Source organism: Argentina silus (assembly GCF_951799395.1).
Source record: "Argentina silus genome assembly, chromosome: 11".
NCBI classification, from domain to species: Eukaryota; Metazoa; Chordata; class Actinopteri; order Argentiniformes; family Argentinidae; genus Argentina; species Argentina silus.
In genome coordinates this window covers 5,850,178-5,872,172 of record NC_139665.1, presented here as the reverse complement: position 1 = coordinate 5,872,172, position 21,995 = coordinate 5,850,178, and the positions used below count along the sequence as shown (strand labels likewise).

Below are 21,995 nucleotides of genomic sequence, written 5' to 3'. Positions count from 1 at the left end.
CACACACACACAGACACACACGCATACACACAGGCCTGTCCTCACACACACACACACACAGACACACACGCATACACACAGGCCTGTCCTCACACGCATACACACAGGCCTGTCCTCACACACACACACACAGACACACACACATACATACAGGTCCGTCCTCACACACACACACAGGCCTGTCCTCACACACACACACAGGCCTGTCCTCACACATACACACAGGTCCGTCCTCACACACACACACACACACACACAGACACACACACAGGTCCGTCCTCACACACACTCATCAGCTCTGTTTCCTCTTGTGAGTCACCTCCTAGCCGCAGGGCATTGAATCACACTCGCAACCAGATGTTCCTCCTGCAGTGACTGGAGAAGGCAGGGATGAAACCAGCAGCATCATCCATCCATCCTCCATAATGGATGAGGGGGGGGGGGGGAGCCTGAGGGACTGTGTCTGGGGGGGAAGAGGCCCTCTGTCAGGCTGTGTCTAGTCAGACTGTCCCAGGAGGGGTGGTCCTCCGTGTCATTAGCAGGGAGGTAGCGAGAGAGGGGGGAGGGGGCGGTTGTCCTCCTCTGACAAGCAGCTGAGGTTCATTATGAATGAGAGAGCCACAAGCCTGAGCGTGGCCCGTGGACGTGTCTGTGTGCAGAAGAAAATTCAGCGACGCTAAACATGATTCTTCTCTTTCTTCCTCTCTTCTCCTCCAGCTGTTTCGAGAGGTACGCATCATGAAGGGGCTGAACCACCCCAACATCGGTGAGTGCTGCTTCAACATGACCTCCAACCTCCTACGCCTCCAAGGGGGGTGTTACAACGTGCTCGCGCGCGCGCACACACACACACACACACACACCCCCTCACACGGCCGACCCTAAGCATCCTCTTTCACCCTAACCCCCCACAGAGGTTCATGTCATGACCTGTGACAACAACAGCTGACAGAGACATGCGATACCCCCCCCCCCCCCCCCCCCCCCTCCTCTTCAGGGGCACACGGACCACAACTCACTGAGCTGTCTCACATACACACACACACACACACACACACACACAGTGTCTCTCACAAACACAAAGAGGATGTTTGACCTTAAAACCACTTCATAGACGACACTTTTTCGCTACGCGCTGGAGGTCAGTCAGGCAGGCATTAAACAGTACCCGAGCCCCAGTCTCGAGGTCCCATCGCCTCCGGTCGACTGTGACCACGACCGTGGGTTCGGTGGGTTAGCGGTTAGGACAACTAGCTGTTTGTGTGCGAAAGACCACAAGTTTGTGACCGCTATGGCTTAAAGCGGGAGAACTGATCCCAAATTAATTTTCATGGGTATTTCTAGTCGATCCACAACACATTCCGTCTCAGACGATCCTCGGTTAGTGTACGGTGGCGCCGTCGCCATGGAAACACCAGGCCTGTGTTGGCTTCCGAGGAGGGTCTCATATCCGTGCCAGAATACATCAGAGTGAGACTATGAAGTTTTATTTAATTTTTTATTTAACCTTTATTTATACAGGGGAGAAACACTGAGACCAAGGGCTCTTTTGCAGGTGCACCCTGTCCACAATATTTACACAATAACAAAACAACACATAACAAATACAACACAGTTCAATACAGAAATCAATACATCATATAAAACCACAATATTAGAAAAAACAATCACAACTTTTACCAAGGAGGTCCTCAATTAACACCCTAAACTGCCCGAGCGGCACCAGAACATCCAACTGAAATGTTTTCTGCAGATTGTTCTAGCACTGAGGCGCACCATAACTAAATACAGATTTACCCAATTCCAACTGACTTTGACCCTGCTCTACTACGCCAGTGATTCCCAGAGTGCTAGCTATGTGCTAGCTTTTGCCTTGTTTAACATACAGTCAGGTGGGAAATTCAAATCTTCTTCTGAATTGACGGAGAGGGGAGTCTTGGGAATTGACTCAAATGGGTGATTTGGAATGTCAGGACCTATGGGGACATTCAAAGGCGGATATCTTCACTCTACTTCGTGAGTGTGTCTCCTATGGAGTAATGAACACAACAACACCACTGGATTACAGTGGAGTAAAACACTGCTTTAAGGTCAAAAAGGTGTGTGTGTGTGCGTGTGTATGTGTGTGTGTCACTGTGTGCATTACAGTAGCTCCGTACTAAGGCTTCTCTGTGTGTGTGTGTGTGTGTGTGTGTGCGCGTGCGTGTTACAGTGGCTCCGTACTAAGGCTTCTCTGTGTGTGTTTCTTTGCTCCAGTCCAACTGTTTGAGGTGATCGAGACGGAGAAGACGCTCTACTTGATCATGGAATACGCCAGCGGAGGTGAGACCTTCATCATCATCATCCTCCTCACTTTCTCTCTGTAGCTCCTCTCTCCTCTTCCCAGCCACCTCCTTCATGCATTCCCTCTGTCCCCTCCACCTTCCCCTACTCTGCTTCTATCATGCCCCCCTATGCCACCCTGTGCCACCCTATGTCACCCCTTCTGTTTTGTCCTCTTCTGCCATGCCAAATAAGGAGCAGACCAGCAAGCATGTGCTCCCTCCTGATCTCAAACACACTTTTTTTTTTTACTGTATGTGCCTTCTAGCATGAAGCACTGACAGTAAGAGGTCACACACACACACACACACACACACACACACACACACACACACACACACACACACACACACAGTCAGTCAAACACTTATGCCTTTATATCCATTCATGCTGTCACGCTCCCTCTCTCTCACACACAAATTGTATGGGGGATGTAGAATGGGTCACAGTCTCTCTCTCTCTCTCTCTCTCTCGTTCTCTCTCTATCTCTATCTCTCTCCTTCTCTCTCTCTCTCTCTCTGTCTCTGTCTCTGTCTCTCTCTCACGCTCCATTAGGTCCTATAGCCAATATGCTGAAGACACTGAAGACACAGATTAGACTCCATTACCCACGCTGCTCTCTGTTGTGATAAAGTGTACAGTAGTCATATGTCCTTTGGCTTTGGAGAGTTCCTGTCACATGGCGAACTGCTGTGTTGTCATTTCCTCTAAGATTTGCTACTAGTACTATTGGTATATTCATATACACACACACACACACACACACACTTGCTCTCACACACATGCAGTACACATACATGCTTTCTAGCTCGCTCACACACACACACACACACACACACACACACACACACACACACACACACACACACTTTGCTCTAATATATACTCTTATAGCCACAGCACAGTGACAGTTCAGTCTATTATAATCTGTTGAGTGCCTCATTGGCACACACTCCATAACAATATGGTTGTAGACTAAAACACTTTGGAAATCAGATGTCCAAAAAACATCAAGACACTCTTACCGGATGGTATTAAAACACCTTTATGTCTTCCTGGGCTAATAATGCTCATCCATTTCAAACGACAGAACGAGACAAACCAGGACTGTCGCCGACGCACGTCAGGGTAAGAGTGCCTCGGGTGTTTTTTCTGGAGTCGTCTCTGATTTCCAACATTTCTTTGTTCACGGCTATGAACCTGGGAAACGGTAGAGCACCTTTCCAAACAAACACTGATATGAAATCCCAGAGCGTGTGCACACACACACACACACACTCTCTTCCGTCTCCTGTCAACAGGGTCTGTTTGCCTTGCTTCTGGTTGACGTTGTTCACTTCTCTCCCCCAGGCGAAGTGTTCGACTACCTCGTGTCCCACGGGAGGATGAAGGAGAAGGAAGCCAGGGCTAAGTTCCGCCAGGTGAGATGAGAGCCATACACTTTAGAACAAGCTTTTATCAGCCTGTTAAGAGAGCTTTAGTCTTTGAACAGCGAGAACGGCATTGTGTTATTGTTTCTGACACTGACCAAGCTCATATGGTCTTCCTGCCATAATTCAATATCTGTATTGATCTGATATCGCATTGGGTGACAGATATTCTGGGCAGATACAGTGCCCTACAAAAGTATGCTGTCACTCTCCCTCTCTTTCTCTCTCACACACACACACACACAAGCGCACACAGATGATTACCCTATTTATAGACGCATACAGTGCCTATAAGAAGTCTACGTCCCCCTACACAATTCTCACATTATATTGCTTCAGAGCCTGGAATTGAAATACATTTTCCCATTGGTCTTCAAAGCTTACCGGACATACAGTAGATTAATGACATGATTTGACACATTTCTGAATTGGGGCTATATGAAATATGAAACAGCTTTTTGTGTTGTTCCAAAAACCGAGCTCCTTGAGCGCTGAGGCTCATTGCTTCTAGGGATTTTCTCCTTGTGGTACGCTGATTTGAGTTGATTAGTTTGGTCATTCTCCCTCACTTCCGTATATGAGGAGGTTTTGTGAAAGTCCACTGTATTGAGAATGCAGTTCCACATCGGTATCTTCCATACGGTGAAGGCAGTCCGGGATATCTGTGGGCGCATTCCTGGTTCTTGTATCTTGTACCTGGTAGCGGTCTCGTCTCAGTATTCCTGGTTGACTGTCTAAAGTATTCCTGGTTGACTGTCTCTGGATCCTACAGATCGTGTCTGCCGTCCACTACTGCCACCAGAAGAACATCGTTCACAGAGACCTGAAGGTGAGCAGCTGTTTCTGATTGGACGTTACCGTTTGTCCTCCTCCATATTGTCCAGACACCATCGTTTTCCTCCATTCAACTACTCCATTGTTTCAATATCGATACATTTACCCATTCAAAACACCTGACAAAATCCGATTCTTATGTCAACAATTCACACATTCACAATTAAAAGGTATAACATTTTGATCAAACAAAACCAAAAATCGAAACTGGTTTGATCCATTTTTTCTAAACAAAAACTCCATTCTCTCTGAAAAAGAAGATGCAAACTCTAACCCAAACGCTACTGAAGCTGCACCTCAGTCACTCATCTGACTCTGATTCTGTCCTTCTGATTCTGTCCCTCTGACTCTGTCCCTCTCTGTTCATCTGACTCTGACTCTGTCGCTCTGACTCTGTTCATCTGACTCGGATTCTAAAAATGTCGACATGGGTTAGAATCCGGCCCATGCCCTGCTGACATACCCTCTCCTCCTTACTTTCCTGTCTTCCTCCACTATCTCCAATCCCCAAAAAACTGAAAAAATACAAGAGTGGGACTACCACACACAATTAATAAAAATAACTTTTCAATTGTTCATCTGACTTCTGCTAGGCGGAGAACCTCTTACTGGACGCTGACTCCAACATCAAGATAGCAGACTTTGGCTTCAGTAATGAGTTTACCATGGGCAGCAAGCTGGACACCTTTTGTGGGTCTCCTCCCTATGCTGCTCCTGAGCTCTTCCAGGGGAAGAAGTATGACGGGCCCGAGGTGGACATCTGGAGCCTGGGAGTGATACTGTACACCCTGGTCTCTGGATCCCTGCCCTTTGATGGACAGAACCTCAAGGTAGTGTGTGTGTGTGTGTGTGTGTGTGTGTGTGTGTGTGTGTGTGTGTGTGTGTGTGTGTGTGTGTGTGTGTGTGTGTGTGTGTGTGTGTGTGTGTGTGTGTGTGTGTGTGTGTGTGTGTGTGTGTGTGTGTGGGTGGGTGGGTGGGTGGGTGGGTGGGTGGGTGTGTGGGTGTAGGGGGGGTCAGGGTGTGTGTAGGGGGGGTCAGGGTGTGTGTAGGGAGGGTCAGGGTGTGTGTTTGTTTGGGATGAGTCAAGGTGTGTGTAGGGAGGGTCAGGGTGTGTGTAGGGAGGGTCAGGGTGTGTGCTTGTTTGGGATGAGTCAAGGTGTGTGTAGGGGGGATCAGGGTATGTGTGTTTGGAGTAGGGGATCGTTCTTTGGGATGAGTCAGCTGCTTATTGTGTGTTTCATCTGTTTCTCTGTCGTCACTGCCTTAGTATTGTATGTGTATGATACATGTATGATGTGTGTGTGTGTGTGTGTGTGTGCGTGTTACAGGAGCTGCGGGAGCGTGTTCTGAGAGGGAAGTACCGCGTGCCATTCTACATGTCCACAGACTGCGAGGGCATCCTACGCAGGTTCCTGGTGCTCAACCCCACCAAACGCTGCACCCTGGAGGTGAGGAGGGCAACTGCACCTGTCACACACACACACAGACAGAGACACAATATGACACACACACACACAAACACACAAGCAGAGACACACAATAAGACACACACTCAGGTTATTATTATTATTACATTTTATAACCGGGCGGCTCAGTGAAGAACAAATTTGTCCCGGCAAAAATTGTTATTGTCACACAAACACACAGTCTGTGTTTAGAGCCATCTGTAACATAGATAGATAGATAGATAGATAGATAGATAGATAGATAGATAGATAGATAGATAGATAGGTAGGTAGGTAGGTAGGTAGGTAGGTAGGTAGGTACTTTATTTATCCCAGAGGGGAAATTAGGGCGTTACAGCAGAAACAACATCACAAACAACAACAACAAAATAAAATGATAATAGAATAATAGAATAAAATAGACATCTGAAACATTATATACAGTAAGAACAGTCCAGTATTATTTAACATCCCCCAGCCTGAGGAGTTGTACAGTCTTATTGCGGCAGGCAGAAAAGATCTATAGTGCTCCTTAGTGCAACGTGGTTGTAGTAATCTGTTGCTATCGGAGCTTCTCTGCTCTGCCACAGTGTCATGTAGGGGATGGGAGGGATTGTCCAAGATGGCCAGGAGTTTGGTCCTCATCCCCCTATTGGCCAACTCCTCCACAGTGTCCGAGGATAGAACCAGCTTTCCTAATAAGCTTGTTCAGCCACTTCCTTGATGCTGCCCCCCCAGCATACCACCGTGTACAGCACTGTGCTGGTCACCACTGACTGGTAGAACATGTTCAGCAGAGTTCTGCACATGCCAAAGGACCTGAGCCTCCTCAGAAAATAAAGCCGGCTCTGGCCCCTCTTGTACAGGACATCTGTGTTACCAGTCCAGTCCTGTTTATTGTCCAGGTGCACACCCAGGTACTTGTAGCTATGGACCACCTCCGCCTCCTCTCCCTGGATGGAAACAGGAGACAGGGGGACTCTAGGCCTCCTAAAGTCCACCACCATCTCCTTTGTCTTGCTGATGTTGAGTAGCAGGTGGTTCTGCTCACACCACTCAACAAAACTGTCCACCAGTCCTCTGTACTCGGTCTCCTGGCCTCCACTGACACATCCCACAATAGCAGAATCGTCCAAGAACTTCTGCAGACAGCAAGTATTGTGTTGTGCCTGAAGTCCGAGGTTGAAGAGGAACTGTCAACATCTTGTTTCCTCTGTTTCTCCACCAGCAAATAATGAAGGACAAGTGGATCAATGCAGGTTACGACACGGATGAGCTGAAACCGCACGCAGAGCCTGTAGAGGACCACAACGACGCCGGCCGCATCGGTGAGGAGACACACACACACACACATACACACCATCTCATGATTTCACCATCTCTCCTCTTCAGTCTGGAGTCTTGAAACCAGGGCTTTGATTGCATCCCAGTGTCTCTCTCTCTCTCTCTGTTTTTCTCCCTCTCTCTTTTTTGTCAACAATCTGTCACCACCCGTCTTTATCTCCAGAATATTCTGACTGTGGTTTAGCGTGATTTATGTATCTCAGTTTGTTTATATTCTTGCCCCCATCCCACTTTAACCCTACCACCACCCCCCCCACACACACACACAACACACACACATACACACACACACACACACACACACACACACCTTAACTCTACCCACCCCCCCACCCCCCCCCCCCACCCCTCTCATTGTAAGCAGAGTTAATGCTAATGCTGCTGTCTGTCTGACATGTCTGGCGTCTGATTGGTTGCAGAGGTGATGGTGGGGATGGGCTACTCCCGGGATGAGATCAAAGATGCTCTAATCACTCAGAAGTACAACGAGGTCACCGCCACCTACCTCCTACTGGGACGCAAGAATGAAGTACGCTAGGAGCAGTGTGTGTGTGTGTGTGTGTGTGTGTGGTTGTGTGTGGTTGTGGGGGTGTGTGGTTTTGCGTCTGTCTGTCTGTCAGACGACAATGTGACGCATGTGTGTGTTTCTCTGTCTGCATTTGTTTAGGTATGTGTGTGTTTGTATCTGTAGATGTCTCTGTGTCTGTGCATCAGTGTGTGTTTGCAGTGCCCGTGTGTGTGTGTGTGCTACCGTACATCCCCTGTCCTCCCCTGACCTCTGACCTCTACCCCAGGCGGAGTGCGGCGAGTCTCGGTCCAACAGCACCCTGAGTCTGTCCCGGGTCCGCTCCAGCGCCGTCACCAACGGCACCAGCAAACACGCCTCCTCCTCCACCTCCGCCGCCTCAGCGGCCCCCTCCTCCTCCGCCCACGCCAAGACCCAGCGCAGTGCCTCCACCTACCACCGCCAGAGGAGGCACAGCGACTTCTGTGAGTCTGAAGAGTCATAGCCGACAGTCTGTGGTTGTAGGGTAGTACTTCTGTGAGTGAGGGGAGTCACAGTCGAGAGTCAGATAAGCTGTGGTTGTAGAGTAGTACTTCTGTGACTCATTCAGACAAAAGTCACTTGAATTTATGTTTTACATAAATTTACATAAAAAGTATGATGAGTGGTATGACCGAACACTTCTCAGCTGTTATGATTCTCATATGCCCTGTGTGTGTGTGTGTGTGTGTGTGTGTGTGTGTCTGTGTGTGTGTGTCTCTGTCTCTGTGTGTCCGTATGTCTCTGTGTGTGTGTGCGTGTGTCCGTCCGTGTGTGTGTGTATGCGCGTGCCTGCCTTCCACCCCGGTCCCTAGGTGGTCCCCAGCCGGTCCCGGCAGCCCAACCCAAGCGCAGCCCCACCAGCGGGGTGGAGGGGGAGCTGAAGGAGGGGCGCATGGCGTCTCGTAGGGTCAGCAGCAGCGTGGTGGGGGGCCGCAGCATGCCCCCCTCCAGCCCCATGGTCAGCAGCGCCAACAACCCCAACAAGGCTGAGATCCCTGACCGTCGCAAGGACATCAACATCACCACCGTGAGAACACCTGGAATATGATTATGACTATATATATATCAGAATAATAATAGGATAGAATATATGTTATATTGTATATGGGGAAATATTACTGTAGCGCCATGGTGAGGACAGGGGAGAGTTATTACTGTAAGACCACATATAAAAAGAGTAAGGATCGTCACTTTAACTAACACAGGAAGGGGGAGACATCGCCGTGATTAGGACAGGCAGCAACAAGGAATCTAGAGATTAACGCGACTAAGAGATTACATTTAAGTGTACATGGAGCATATGGGCAATACATGGAGTTGCACAGCAACTGTATGAACCCAGAGCATGGAGATTACCCCGGGTTTAACCCCTCATAAGGAGACTGAGACTGTACCTACTGTACATTAAAGAGGAAGTTCACCCCAAATCCATTTTCATGTGTATTTCTAGTCAATCCACGATGCATACCGTCTCCAACTACCACCATTTCACGTGCAGCTATCACAAAAAAAGCGAGTTCTGTGTTTACTTCCTAAAAAAGTCTCATAACCGTGTTAAAATCAGACGGAGAGGGCATTGGTTGATGTTTTGAAGTCAACGTGGAAATCAAGTCTAGCGTGATGTTCTCCGTGCTTTTCAGAACAACATCCCAGCCAGTGCCATGACCAGACGGAACACGTACGTGTGTACGGACCGCTCCAGCACGGACAGACACACCCTTCTGCAGAACGGGAAAGAGAACAGGTGAGGAGCGTGTGTGTGTCTGCTGTGTACGCCTGCTGTACAGATGTTTAGGAATGTTTCCTGTTGTGAAATAGAGAAATGGGAGTGTCTATATATTCATTCATCCAAGTGTGTGTGTGTGTGTGTGTGTGTGTGTGCTTAGGGTATGGTTGGGTTGTGTCCAACACCCACACCATCCCTCGAATAGAAGATAAAGAGCTTAAGTGTATGTGTGTGTCTGTGTGTGTGTGTGTGTGTGTGTGTGTGTGTGTGTGTGTGTGTGTGTGTGTGTGTGTGTGTGTGTGTGTCACCCAGTGTGATGGCCCTCTCTGTGGCCGTGACAGATGGCCGTCTGCTCCACGGTCTCAGAGCTCAACAGACGCCACCACCTTCTCGCCATTCTCTCTCTCTCTCTCTCTCTCTCTCTCCCTTTCTCACGCTCTCTCTCTCTCTCTCTCTCTCCCCCTTTCTCTCTCTCTCTCTCTCTCTCTCTCTCTCTCTCTCTCTCTCTCTCTCTCCCTTTCTCTCTGCTAATTGGAATTGCATTGGGAATTGTCTTTTTCTGGAAGAACTACAACTGAGAACTACAAACAGTACTGCCAGTGGCCACTAGGTGTAGCGGTGTGCCTGCCGGACGGCGGGCCAGTCCCCTGGGGTGGGCTGAGGGGGCGGGCACTGGGCCAACTGGACTCAACTCCCCGGCCGTATCAATGCAATGCCACACTAGAGGGCTTGACGGGAAACAAACAAATACAGACACACACACACACACACACACGTAGGGGCACATGGATAACACACACACACACGCACACGTACACGTACACAAGGCTGACATGCACTCATACAATGACATGCTATATATGGAAGCAAATAATTAGAATACTGTACATGTCCAGTCAAGTGCACACACACACACACACACACACACACACACACGTCCTCCTCCACTCCTAGCTCCTAGCTCATGTCTCCTCTGTAGAGCCAGTTCAGGTTGACGGTAAATCTTTGTGCTGTCAAACAGATGCAGATCAACCAAAAGGATCTAATATGTCTGCCCCACTTGGCCCTGTGTGTGTGCGTGCGTGCACGTGTGTGTGTGTGTGTGTGTGTGTGTGTGTGTGTGGCAGATGGTGATTTTGTTTGTGTGTGTGTGTGTGTGTGTGTGTGTGTGTGTGTGTGTGTTTGTATGGCAGATGGTGATTTTGTGTGTGTGTGTGTGTGCGTGGGGCGTGAGAGGGTTGGTTTCTGGAGCGTTAACCAAAGCGGCCCCAGGCCAGCAGAGAGGGCCGGCCAGTTAGCCAGGGAGAGGTGTTAGCAGAGGGCCAGGAGGAGTGGGGGAATAGGGAGAGGGAGCTGTGCCAAGTGGAAGAGAGGAGATGGAGGGATGAGGGGGGACAGAAGAGGGAGAGGTGGTCACTGCTGGTCCACGCTCCACCTCACTCTGTCCTTCTGCTGGCTAACAGCTTCATCTACTCTCTGTGTTTCTCTGCCTCTCACTGCCACCTGCTCTGGCCCTGTCTCTTTCTCTCTGTCTCTGTCTCTGTCTCTTTTTCTCTGTCTCTGTCTGTCTGTCTCTCTCTCTCTCTCTGTCTCTCTGTGTGTGTGTGTGTGTGTGTGTGTGTGTGTGTGTGTGTGTGTCTCTCTCTCTCTCTTTTCTCTCCTCTCTCCCTTACTCTCTCCTTCTCCGGACATCCTGAATTTCCACACACCCACTCCGCCCCTTCTGTTTGTGTGTGTGTGTGTTTGTGTGTGCTTGTGCGTGCGTGCGTGTGTGCGTGCGTGCGCGTGTGCCTGTCTAATGGTGTATGAGCCTCTGCCTTCACGCTCAACTAAACACAGCTAAAAGCTTTTTCTGGCTGACATAGTTTGCCTCAGCAGATATTTGTCATGTGATGGTTTGTGCCAGAGTTTGTTTGTGATGTATTGATAGGGACTGATCACCTCCCTGTTCATGGTTCACTAGCAGATTAATGTGGGTAAGAAATATGTGTACTCTCTTTTTCTCTCTCTCTCTCTCTCTACTTCACACTCTCTAACTTATAATAACAACACATCAACAGTGACAGAAAAGAAAGTGATGATATAACATCACAGTAACACTATTAACAGTGGTAACAATAACAACTCCTCCTAGTTGTCACACCCTGTCCCTACGGCTGTGGCAGCAAGCCACCTGCAGACTTTTTCCCAGATTAGGAATTAGATTTTCACTTTGTCTGTGTGTCAAGTTCGTCGTTTGGGGAGAGAATTCTGCTCTCATTTCTGCATATGTGTTGAAATGTAGGAGGAAGTGTAAGAGGAAGTTCCTAGCTCTTTTTGGGGCTGAGCGTACACACCCGGCCAGGTCTGCCTGTGGTGGGCTGTTTCTACTGTTTCTACTGCCAGGCTGTTTCTGCTGTTTCTACTGCCAGGCTGTTTCTTTTATATATATATATTAGGGCATTTCTGGGATGACATGCAGGGATGACATGCAGGATATGTCGATGGCCGGAATCGAACCAGGGACCTTGCGATGATATGGTATGCGCCTTATTGTGCTACGCCACTGAACGCCCCTGCCAGGCTGTTTCTACTGCCAGGCTGTTTCTACTGTTTCTACTGCCAGGCTGTTTCTACTGCCAGGCTGTGCTCTCTGAGTCAGTACATAGTCAATGTCTTCCTCAGTTTCTGGTCAGTCACGGTGGTCAGGTTAGTCTGCCATGTGTACTGTCTGTTTAGGGCCAAAGAACATTCAAGTGTACTTGTTTCTTTGTTGTCTCATTCCAATAGGATTTTCTGAGTGCTGTCCTGAGCCTTTGTAGGGTTGAAAAGGCTCTTTTTGACCTTTGTTTGGATATTAATGAGGAGGGGAAATTGGCCTAATTCTGCTCAGCATTGTTTGGAGGTTTCCTCTGTACTCTTAGAATGCTCTTACAGAGTTGTGTGTGTGTGTGTGTGTGTGTGTGTGTGTGTGTGTGTGCATGTGTGCGCGCGCATGTGTGTGTAACTTCTATGTGGAACCCAGTAAAACCTTTTTTGGAATATCATGGTTGTCATCTTGTTGGGGTTGGTTGTCAGGGCCCAGGTCTGACAGAACTGTTGCAGATGATCTGGTTGTTTCTCTAGTCCCTCCTTTGTCGGGGACAGAATCAACAGATCATCTGCAAACAGGAGGCATTAGATTAGAGTGAGACCAGGCCATTGTCCATGAATAGAGACATTCAATACAGTTGGGCTGATGTTGCATCCCTGTTTCACCCCAGAAAACAAGTGTGTTGGTTTGTCTCCAGTTTTGGCAGCACATTGTTGTTTTTGTACTTATTGTTTTGATGAGATCATGTTTCCTGGAAATCTACAAAGCAGGAGAGCATGTTGGTCTTATTTTTGTGTCTAATTATGTGTAATTATGTCTCTCTTATTATATTCTCTCTCTCTCTCTCGCTCTCTCTCTCTCTCACACACACACACACACTCTACATCTGTCTCTCTTTCTCTCTCCCTCCATCTTTATCTCTTCTAGCTCCCTATCCCATCGACTGCCCCCGGCGTCTCCCTCCACTCACAGCATAGCGGGGGCTGGGGCGTCTGCAGGCTCCTCCTCAGGCTCCCGCCTCACCCGGGGGTCCACCATCCGCAGCACCTTCCACGGGGGCCAGCTGAGGGACCGGCGCCCCCCCTCCCACGCCCCGCCTGTCTCCCCCACCCTGTCCCACCATGACGCCAGCCCCCTGCCCCACACGCGCACCCGTGCCACCTCCAACCTCTTCAGCAAACTCACCTCCAAGCTCACACGCAGGTAGGAGGAGAGTGGGGGAGGGGGTGGGGGTGGGAGGTGGGGGGTTGGTATGCGTGCGTGCGTGCGTGTGTGAGCCACAGTTTACTGTAGTACGCACAGCTAGGCTTCTGTTGTGCTCGCCCAGAGTAGACCAAATACTGTAGTATTTGAGAATCATGCTAAGCTTGTTTGAGCTTGTCTCAAAGAGCTTGGGTTCAGAGCTTTGAGCTTGGGTTCATCGAACAAGTTTCAACCCTCCCTCCCAGCTGGGCACTCCAGGAAAACTCAACTCAAACTCATATGTAGCCAGGTATGCTGTAGGCCTAACCACACAGCTAGCTCTCTGAAGCTGCATGCTACATGTAATTTATAATCACACAGCTAGCTCTCTGTAGCTACATGCTATATGCTACATGTAGTTTATAACCACACAGCTAGCTCTCTGTAGCTGCATGCTACATGTAATTTATAATCACACAGCTAGCTCTCTGTAGCTACATGCTATATGCTACATGTCGTTTATAATCACACAGCTAGCTCTCTGTAGCTACATGCTATATGCTACATGTCGTTTATAATCACACAGCTGGTTCTCTGTAGCTACATGTAGTTTATAGTGAGGGTAGAAGCAGCCGGGATTACCTGGTTGAGGTAAAGCATGTAAGGAACTGCAGTATAAACAGCTTAACAGGAGGTCATATTAATACACAGCGTCAAACCGGAAGGATGGCTTGTAGGTTCTATATGGTGCCCTCGCTACATTGTTCAACTGAAGACGCATCAAGGGTGTAAGCAAGTGTTGTTCACTTTAAGTAACTCAATGAAGATCACCCACACTGTACCCAACAATGATCTCCCATCTCAGGTTTCGATCAGGTTTCTCCCTGTTCTATCCGCCGTGACATCTTGAGCGTGAAAGGCGGACGGTGGAGTACAACGAGCACAACGACCCCGCAGTCCAGAAAGCTCTATTCTTTAAGCCTTTCTCTCCCACAATGCATTTTATTGAAGGACGTTTGAATGTTAGCCTACGATAGACTTAAAAGGGATCCTGATAAACAAACAAACCAACTGTAGGAGAAAACAGTGTGGAGTGGATATCGGGTTCCAGGGATGCACAGTTAAACATTCATTAGGGTCACTCTTTAAAAATCTATGTTTGAAGGGGACTTATTAGATACACGATACTAGGTTTGCTAGCATGATAGCGTCAGGGTTGACGAACCAGAGTTTGTCCAGAGTTTAGCCGCTGTTTTTCGTTAGCGCTTTAGCACGTACCTGGCAGGGTCTTCTTGTGTCCCCCCCAGACTGGATGGCTTCTGATGTCCCCCTCTCACCTGGCTCTCCTTAATCTGCATTGACTTTCTTCAGGCTAACTCCTTTATTAACCAAACCTACTTCGAAACCCCACTCCTTCCCCCAAGTTCACATTTCCCTCACAATCCCCCCTTTTTTCTCTCTCTTTTTCTCGGTCTTGGCTGTTTTTATGGTGCTTTGTTTGTTTGTTTGTTTCTGTTTCTGTTTCTAAACAACTTTTTTGCTTTTCCTTGCTGATCAGCTGCAATCTTGTATCCTTCTTTTTTTCCCGACATCAATCTTTCTCTCTCTCTCTCTCTCTCTCTCTCTCGTTCTGTCTCTCATCTCTTTCTCTTCTTCGTAGGGTCAATCTTGACCCCACGAAGCGTCAGAGCTCAAACAAGTCAGTTTCGGGCTGCACTCTTCCACAGGGATCAAAAACAGTTAGTAAGTTCTTCTTCCCATTCCTCTCTGGCTCTATTCACTCTGCCCGCCTGTCTGTCTGTCTGTCTGTCTGTCCGTCTGTCCGTCTGCCTGCCAGCAACCCCTCCCCAACCATTCCCTGCCTCAGTCTATGTTCTCCCTGTCTATTGGCTGTGTTCAGTACTAGATGCAACAGGTGACACAGCGTACTCTCTTGAGGAAGAGGAGAGGAAGAGGATTCATCAACATGCTAATTGTCCGCAAATGTGTTCAGTCAATGTACAAACCAGTTCACCACAGTTTATTCACATGATCAAATCATAATCCTTAATCATATAATTCATGTGGATAGGCTACGTCATATAAAGATAGACTATATCATATAATGATAGAAGGATAGACTACATCATATAATCCATGTGGATAGGCTACATCATAGAAGGCTAGGCTACATCATATAATCCATGTGGATAGGCTACATCATAGAAGGCTAGGCTACATCATATAATCCATGTGGATAGGCAACATCATAGAAGGCTAGGCTACATCATATAATCCATGTGGATAGGCTACATCATAGAAGGCTAGGCTACATCATATAATCCATGTGGATAGGCTACATCATAGAAGGCTAGGCTACATCATATAATCCATGTGGATAGGCTACATCATTGAAGGCCAGGCTACATCATATAATCCATGTGGATAGGCTACATCATTGAAGGCCAGGCTACACTACATCACATTGATGTCTATCAGCTGATTGTTGCAGTGATAGCAGCTAGAGGGTGTTACACGTCATGGCACACATATGAAACAAAAGGTTGTTTTATTCTTCACCTTTGAAACGAGTGTGACCCCACCCCCACCCCCAACACACACACACACAGAACAAACAACAACTGTAGAAGTTATATGTGCAGCCTAAAGAGCTTTTTAGCAGCATTGTAAAGACTGTTACTCATTTAATTACTCCATAATGTTGCTCAAGTGGTTAATAAGTAGCCAGTCCTGGAGTTAGGATTGCGGATTTGACACAGTCGATTATGTACATGATTTGGTTTCCGCCTGAACCACAACCCCAACACAAAGCCCTTCCCATGGGAGAAATGGAAACTGGCCACAGGTTGTGTCTGTAAGGAGATGCCTCTCGTCCTGGGAGTCTGGTTGACAGTTTAAAGCAGGATTAGTTACCTAATAGCCTCTTTATCCACCCTCTTAAGGGGATCCCCTTCACTGTCACAACCAGAGGCAAAGGCTGCCCAGGACCCTCTTCTTTATTCAACCCTTACCACTGAATACACACACACACACACACACACACACACACACACACACACACACACACACACACACACACACACACACACACACACTCACACTCACACACTTACTTGCCTAGACTCTTGGAATATAAGCCCATCATGGGCTAAAGTAGATCCTAATAAACAAACACATATTTTCTATATATCTTGTTAGGTGAAGATTTCCTATGAGACTAGTCCTCTCAGGCCACTCCCAGAATGGCATACGGGTTGCCAGGTTGGTGGGAACCTCATTTGGAACTGGGAGGTTCTGCTGCTCTAGTACTACAACAAGAGCGCCCCCTTGTGTCGGATAGATGGAAGTGTAGTGAATTTTTGGAGTAGGATAACGCAAAACATGAGCCCTCTTCTTGAGATGTTCCACTGCTGAATGCCATGTGATTGAACACGATTTTGCATTGATAGTCATAGGAAGAGTCATAATCATAGGAAAAGGTGTTCTCAGCAGAACATTGACATCAGAAAATGTCACCCATTTAGGATCTATCTCCAAACACGTAAGAGTCATTCTTCGAAAGCAAGGACACAAACAGCTTTGTAGTCGCTTGGACCACACAAGAACCTGCCCAGAGCCTTTCCTTTAGACATCATCCCACGTCTGGCTTCACACGTCTGTTTCTTTTCTTAGTTTTATTTATTTTTTTGTTATTCATTATCTTATTATTATCATCATTATTATTATTATATGATTATGATTATTATATTATTTATTTATTTGTTCGTAGTGAAGGTTGATGTCACTGACTGTTGCACTGTGATGAGTTGATGGTTGTTATTGTTGTTGTTGTTGTTGCTGCTGATGACGTGTCAATGTTGTGATTGATGTGGCCTTGCTGATTGGAGGTTTGGAACAGGAAGGGGGTGGGAACAAGGGTGTCCATGTTTCTCTCATGTTTAATTGGCTGATTTATTCCTAACACCAACTTTTTGTCTTCTTCTTGAGGGTCACAGACGAACCTGAGAGAGTCTGCCGATCTCCGGTCACAAGGTGAGTGAGGTCTACCGTGTCCAGTACATGCCTCTCTGGGAGGCGTCCCAGTGGAAATTGAACCCACAACCTTAGCGTTGCGTGTGCTCTAACAACTGAGCCACACAGGACCACAATCACCCCGTATCTGCCCAGTCACTGACAGGTTATTGAAGGCTCCTCTGTTCTTTCCCCTCCCTCAGCTGTTGCCCAAGCAGCACAGTCAGCACAGTCACAGGATAAAACCAGCAGGTAAATCTCAGAGCATGGTAAATGCCCTCGAGGGTGTGACTTCTAGATAGATATTAGACGTGGTGTCGTGTGGTAGATGCCTGTGAGTGCCTCCTTCAATAACACGGTTGTGGAGTAGGTAGATTCTCTGTGTTTGATCATAGGGTAAACTCCCCCCATCTTACCAAATGGACCTGTCCAAACAAGATTCATGAAGGAATAGGTAGTTACACACTCCTATTTAGAAATGGACAGTAAAATTCAGGGGAGGCTGATGGAGGTAGAAATCGGAGGACGGGCTCATTGTGATGCATGGAACCGAATGCAATGAGCCTGTCCTACGATTTCTATCTCCACCGCCTCCCCTACGTTCAGTTCTATATTGTCCTGCTTATGTTCACTCCCATAACTACAGTAGCTGATGGGTTTCAGGATTGGGGTTCATTCAATTTCAGTTCAGTCAATTCAGGAAGTGATTTGAATTTACAATAAAAAAGAAACTCAAATAAATGCTGTATTTGCAATCATTGAATTGTAATTTCAATTGACTTCCTGACTGGATTGAAATTCAACCGACCCCAACCCTGATGTGTTAGCAAGGTAAGACGTCACTAGCAGACTCTGTGACCCACTAGGACAGCAGTTTACAGAAACAATACCAAACATACTGTAGAAAGCGCTAACCTCGACAGATCAAAATACTGTTTTCAACAATAGTTGGAATATGTATTCAGTTGGATTTCAAGTCGTTGCGTCATGCATGCCTGTGTCCTGAGGTAATGAAAGGTGCTCTGTATGGTGGTTGGACCTCAGGTACTGTATCATGTGGGAGAGAACCTGTGTCCTCAAACAGGTAAATGTGTGTTGTCCACCTGCCTGTCAGTGATCTGTAGTAGTAGTGCACTGCTATTCAAATATGAATGATCGTTCCGATTGTCTCCTTTCACTATCATCAGAGTAACACAACAACATCATAAAAAAAAAAAAAACATAAAACAACAACATTCAGAGTGACAAAACAAACGTGAACAACATAACATATTTATTATTATTTGACATAAACATCTACTCTCCCATCCCCTATGAACCCAGAGCACCACTGCTTGAAACATGATCAGCCTGTGAAGACTGTTCAGAGAAGGGAGAGGTTGATGATACATTAAGCCCCTTGTTTGTCTCTGTTAAACCAAACCTGATGTGATATTAATTGATTTCCCTCTTGTCCCCCCCACTCCCCTCCACTCACCCACACTCATGTCTCTTCACACCGACACCTCACCTCCATCCTCCCTCATTCCATCTCCCCATCTCTCCATTCCATCCACCCCGCCCCCCTGCAGTCGCCATCTACCTGGGCATCAAAAAGCGGCAGAGCCCCGGACCCCCCGATGCGGCTGGGATGTGAGGGTCCGGAGCCCGCGGGACCCGGCGGAGGTGGTCCTGGCGCTGCGGGAGGCGGCTCAGGGCTGCGGTTGCCAGGTCCACCTGGCGGGGCCCTTCCTGCTCTCCTGCACCCATGGGGCGGCCGGCGCCCGCGTGGCCTTCGAGGCTGAGGTGTGTCAGCTGCCCGCCGGACCGGCCGAGACCAGCGGCGTGCGCTTCAAGCGCCTGTGGGGGGCGCCACTGGCCTTCCGAGACATCGCCACCAAAGTGTCCAAGGAGCTGGAGCTCTGAGGGCGACAGGGGGTGGGGCAGAGTGGTACCAGCATGCCACAGGACAGTCTGACCCGGGGACCGTGGGGCGGAGAGAGCCTCCCGCCCAGAACCCCACTGCCAACCCTGCCTCACCCCCGCCAAAGAGCCGCTTCAGGGGCCACGCGGACACACAGACGCACAGGCACGGCTGACCTATGACCCTATAGACCCTGCTTAGACAGACACCACCTCCATATTACGTCAATCTACAGAGTCTAGCTGTTATTTTTTAATTCCATATTTGCAGATGAAGATATTTGTTTTGTCAACATCATTATGGTTATATTATATTTGTTGTCATTCCTTTTCAACTGCTGCTATTTGAATGTTTTTAAAAAAAAATCTTTCTTTCTTTTTTTTTTTTGCTTCAATGGGCTTGACCTAGGTTATTTTTCTTTTTTGATTGACGCAGACAGAGTGAATATTTCAGAACTAAGGGCCAACAGTCCCTCTAGCCTCTAGAGGTAGACATGCAGAAATGCAGAGACAAACTCAAAGATTTGCTCTGATAAAATCATGCCAGAACCTTCTGCTCACTCATCCATCGTCCACTCGTTTTGGAAGAGCCCCCACTTTGCTGTTCTTTTGGAGTTTTATTTTGGGTGTTTGTATATACCGATATGTTGGTTACAGATGTGCGATGCTGCCTGACTGCAGCGTCTAAACCTGAGCTATTGGTGCCCTGCTCTTCGGAGCCAGTTACACTTGTTTCTCTGCGTTTCAGCAGGTAATCTAGATGGACTTTTAACTACACCTTCACCTTGTAGCATCTTTGGTTCAGCAATATCACCTCTTGGAATTGTATTTCCTCTCAAATGGTACAGTAAACACACAAGGCCGCAATTGAGAACTAGATTGTAAACTGTGTTTAGTATTTAGTTGGTGAGTTCGTTATCACAGTTCCACAATGATATGCCCGTCAGCACTATTTTCACGGTAATTTCACTCATCTACACATTCTGATCAAAAAGAGAACAGACATGTTGATCGAACACAGATGAGCAGAACAACAGCGAGGCTTGGGAGTTACATCATACATCTGCCTCTCTCCAATGATTCCTACGTCCTCTTGGCCCCCTGATTCTGCTCCAAAATGCTTCCTGGCTCTCCCCTTGGCAACGCTCCGCTATTGGTCCGTAGGAGAGACAGCTGCCTATCTCATGACCAATCAGACACCGGTGTTGTTGAGAGGCACACGAGAACGAGGAGGAGCGTGGTTGTTTCGAATGTCACCCTGGACAGCCTTGTTGAAATCAATCCTGACATTCCTCTCAAGTCAGGGTTGGGCCCTCACAGATCTGCGTTTGTAACTCAGATTTTCACGTAAATCATGCATTAAGGTCAATGAGAGATTTACGCCAAACTCTTGGGCTAGGCTTGCAGATTTTTTAGAAAGCCCCAAGATGCTCACAATAGCACCAAGGCAGGCAGACAGGCCATGGCTGTGTCTCTAGCTTGGGTTTGCACCAATCGGCTGTAAGGGATCCCCTTCACCTTCAGTGGGCCAGAAAAGCAGGCCTGGCAGAGTTTCACATTCAGTTGGGGACAGGAGGCTGTGAGCTTTAGTTTAGATCAGTGTTCCTCGATGCTGCTTCTGGGGTACCCACTGGGTGTGTCTAGACCACACACACACAAAACAACTTCGCGCGCACACACTCACACACACACCCACACACACACAAGGACCTGAATCAACCCCTCAAGGTCTTTAATGATTGGTTTATTTAGTTGACTTGGGCTGGAATATAAACCTACACCCTGTGGATCCCCATGAATGGAGATGAGAAACACTGGTCAATCTGTCAATCATGTGCCATTCTCTCACATTTCTCCAGCTCAGGGTGTGTCGTCATTGTTGTTGTTGCAGCTGGACGTCCCTCCACTTTCGTCATGAGGTCTGTCATGGTAAAGAACTCACAGGTGAATCATGATGACGTTCTCGTTTCTGGATTAGCTTGTGTTTCACTGCTACTGTATGCAGTGCAGTGACAGGATATTCAATAAACCGGTGACACCCCCTGCCCCGTCTCTGCCCGTCTGCCAAACATTCTCAAATATTAAGCTGTTTTGAAACGATCATTTTCCACTTTCTTTTCGATGTATTGCACACGTATATGGGGACAGTACACACAGTTATTCATGTCACTATGACTTTTCCCATTGCAAGGGATCATGGGAGATTTTCGTTGCAACAGATGGCCACAAATGTCTTACAATGTGAACGCTGTGATTTAGGGCTAACTGTTTTGCAACCATGCCCAAAATAGGGCCTCTCTTGCCCAAAACATTACAGTAGCTATTGCTTAAAAAGCCTAGGACCATGCGCCAAGAGTAGGAAGTACTGTAGTCGTGTGTTTGAAGCAGTCACTGTTATCGATAAAAAGGGGTGAAACTATGGAAATGACTGACCTGCAATCGCTGCATGTCTCAGAGGAAAAAATTGTGTGAAACAAAAATAAATTGTTCTTTCAAACTCTTTCACATTTTGACCCAGTTGTCTTTTTTGTTTTACCTACCAAGGGTAGATGGTTAAATTGTCTGTTTATTGTGTCAAAGTGTTTGAGGCTTACATTTACAGTGCTGTTAAATTGTGTGTGTGTGTGTGTGTGTGCGTGTGTGTGTGTGTGTGTGTTCAGGGCTGACAACATAAGACATC

General features: G+C 47.6%; 1 protein-coding gene across 1 annotated transcript in view; it reads left to right on the top strand.

The window, feature by feature from the left end:
• Nucleotides 1-21,807, top strand: part of mark4b (MAP/microtubule affinity-regulating kinase 4b) — a 44,570-nt gene extending 22,763 nt beyond the window's left edge. The window contains exons 4-17 of the mRNA XM_083680935.1: nt 718-766; nt 2,257-2,322; nt 3,673-3,743; nt 4,525-4,581; nt 5,180-5,416; nt 5,915-6,034; nt 7,260-7,359; nt 7,795-7,904; nt 8,170-8,365; nt 8,735-8,949; nt 9,563-9,666; nt 13,148-13,423; nt 17,390-17,434; nt 18,985-21,807. Of these exons, the coding sequence (XP_083537061.1) occupies nt 718-766; nt 2,257-2,322; nt 3,673-3,743; nt 4,525-4,581; nt 5,180-5,416; nt 5,915-6,034; nt 7,260-7,359; nt 7,795-7,904; nt 8,170-8,365; nt 8,735-8,949; nt 9,563-9,666; nt 13,148-13,423; nt 17,390-17,434; nt 18,985-19,318 (1,980 nt within the window). The 3' untranslated portion in view covers nt 19,319-21,807. The remainder of the gene's footprint in view (nt 1-717; nt 767-2,256; nt 2,323-3,672; nt 3,744-4,524; nt 4,582-5,179; nt 5,417-5,914; nt 6,035-7,259; nt 7,360-7,794; nt 7,905-8,169; nt 8,366-8,734; nt 8,950-9,562; nt 9,667-13,147; nt 13,424-17,389; nt 17,435-18,984) is intronic.
• The last annotated feature ends 188 nt before the right edge of the window (nt 21,808-21,995 follow it).